Below are 2,250 nucleotides of genomic sequence, written 5' to 3'. Positions count from 1 at the left end.
TTTTTTTTTTTTTTTTTTTTTTTCATCTAGTGATCAAGCCTATATGTTCTGTAGCACACCTGAGATTACACACAAAACCAGAAGAAGACTCCTTCCAGATACCCAAAATCTTTCTCACTGTAATATATGATAATATTGTGCTCTCTTTATCTAAACATCAGGTAAATTTAGCTCTAATTTAAATTTCTCTTTAGCACTACCTAAATCATCATTGAAATGCTTTAAAAATGTTCTTCTTCATGTCAGCCCTTACTTAGCAGACCTATGATCAGAATCATTCCAATCATAACCATCTTGTCTATTTTTCATGTACAGTGTGTTTAGGACCATGGTGAAGTTCAGTGAGTTTTGGCTGCTATTTCTTGCAGGCCAAAAAGAAAACCACATATGAGTGTCCTTGATAACTTGAAAAGTGCTTAAATATTATGTAGCTCTACCTTTATCGGTAATAAAGAAAGTTTTGATTTCATTAAATTTAACACTTCTGGAGAAAAGAACAGGTTTAGATGAGTATAAAATTGCACTTAATTACAGTTACAAAAACTTGAAAAACACAATATACTAGCATAAAATAAAATTGTTAAAGTGACTGAATTGAAACTAGCTAAAACTTAGTTCTTATGTATTTGAAAACAAATAATAATAAAATTTTTTCAGTACTTGAACAGGTTGCTTATGTCAAATGGAAGTAGGCTTTCAGTGACCTAAATCCATAACTTAGTTACAGAAGTATGTTTAAGTTTCTGTATATTTTTTTCTTGCATTGTAAAACTGCATTCTTCATGTCTATGAGCATGGCTCTGAAAAAAGACATTTTTCTCGGATAAATTGCTATTGATACACTACATCAAAATATGGTTGTTCAACCACAGGTCAGTGCTGATCAGCCTAACTGCTGATCAAAACCTTCAAATGTCTTTTTTTTTAACCAAAGCCTTGTGGGTGGATTTGGTAGTTGGAAACTGAAAGAAGCCCATTGTATATATGTGTATGCATGTTTGTGTGTGTATATGTGTGTATGCTTGTCTAGACATCATGTGATGGTTGTAAAATGAGCATCTTCATACATATGAAGTTGTTAATTTCCAGTCTTCTGTGAAAAACATGTCTGACCATGGAGAAACATTACCTTGCTTGGAAACAGGCAAGAGTTGATGACAGGAAGTGTATCTGACTGTTGAACTACATAAAACGTGTCCTTTATATCTTAAATAGTAGTGTGTGACTTGTAGAGATTTGGCTGCTATTTTTAGTAGATTGAATGACCCTGCAGAACCTCAGTTATTGGCTTTACAAGCAAAAGTAGATTATAGTAATGTTTTCAACAATCCAATGAGTTAAGAGACAGTTCAATTAGAAACTTGTTTATACTGAAGCTGTTGTAGGGATTAAGCATTCTCTGCAAAGACTAAACAAAGCAAGAAAGACATGGTTTTAATTTTAAAGATACAATCATAAAATAATATTTACATATCGCCCCAAAAAGCATATATATATGTATAGGGGGATAATTCACAAAAAAAACAACAAAAGACGAAGACAGGTGGTGGAGAAAACAAACAGATGTATTAGTTTAACGCTCGGGAAGTGAAAAAGTTTTTAACATTTCGAGCCTATGCTCTTCCACAGAAAGAGACAAGGAGAGAAAAAGAATGTGTAGTGGCTAGCAATCTATCATGGCAAATGCCGGACAGAGGGGTCACACAGGAGAGCTAGGAAGAAGGGGAAATGATAAAGTAGTGGTGATCCCAAAACGAAGGTGCACATGCATGTGTATAAAGAGAGCATGTATGTGCATGTGGAAGAGGGCTAGTGACCTTGACGTGTGCGTGTGGATGTGGAGCTAGGAAGTGGTTAGTGCTAGTGTTTGCGTGGTGATGTGGTGTTGTGTAATATGGTGGTGCATGGTGTGGTGTGTGGTGTGATGTAATGATGTTGGGATGTGGGAGTGGGTGTAAGGGATGGGGTGGGGTGAGTTGGGATGGATAAGGAAGGTGGAGGTGAGGTTACGAGGGAGGGGTGAAGATGAATGGAGAGAGGGAAGGGAGAAGGTGAGTAGGAGTGAAGAGAAGTAGGAGTCGGAGCTAGAGAGGAGAAGGGAGGAGGTTAGATGAAGAGGGGAGGAGAGTTGAGCCCATGTGTGTATATATATATATATATATATATATATATATGTATGTATGTATATATATATATATACATACATATGTATGTATATATATATATATACATACATATGTATGTATGTAT

At 35.6% G+C, this 2,250-nt stretch overlaps 1 protein-coding gene across 1 annotated transcript in view; it reads left to right on the top strand.

The window, feature by feature from the left end:
• The window catches only part of LOC106874512 (intermembrane lipid transfer protein VPS13A), a 264,016-nt gene that overhangs the window by 121,860 nt on the left and 139,906 nt on the right, over nt 1–2,250 (top strand). Inside the window, exon 10 of the mRNA XM_052974544.1 lies at nt 31–161. Within this exon, the coding sequence (XP_052830504.1) occupies nt 31–161 (131 nt within the window). The remainder of the gene's footprint in view (nt 1–30; nt 162–2,250) is intronic.

The sequence above is a fragment of the Octopus bimaculoides genome, chromosome 18 (genome assembly GCF_001194135.2).
Source record: "Octopus bimaculoides isolate UCB-OBI-ISO-001 chromosome 18, ASM119413v2, whole genome shotgun sequence".
NCBI classification, from domain to species: Eukaryota; Metazoa; Mollusca; class Cephalopoda; order Octopoda; family Octopodidae; genus Octopus; species Octopus bimaculoides.
Note: the sequence above shows the minus strand (reverse complement) of the source record. Positions and strands in the feature narration are given on the sequence as shown.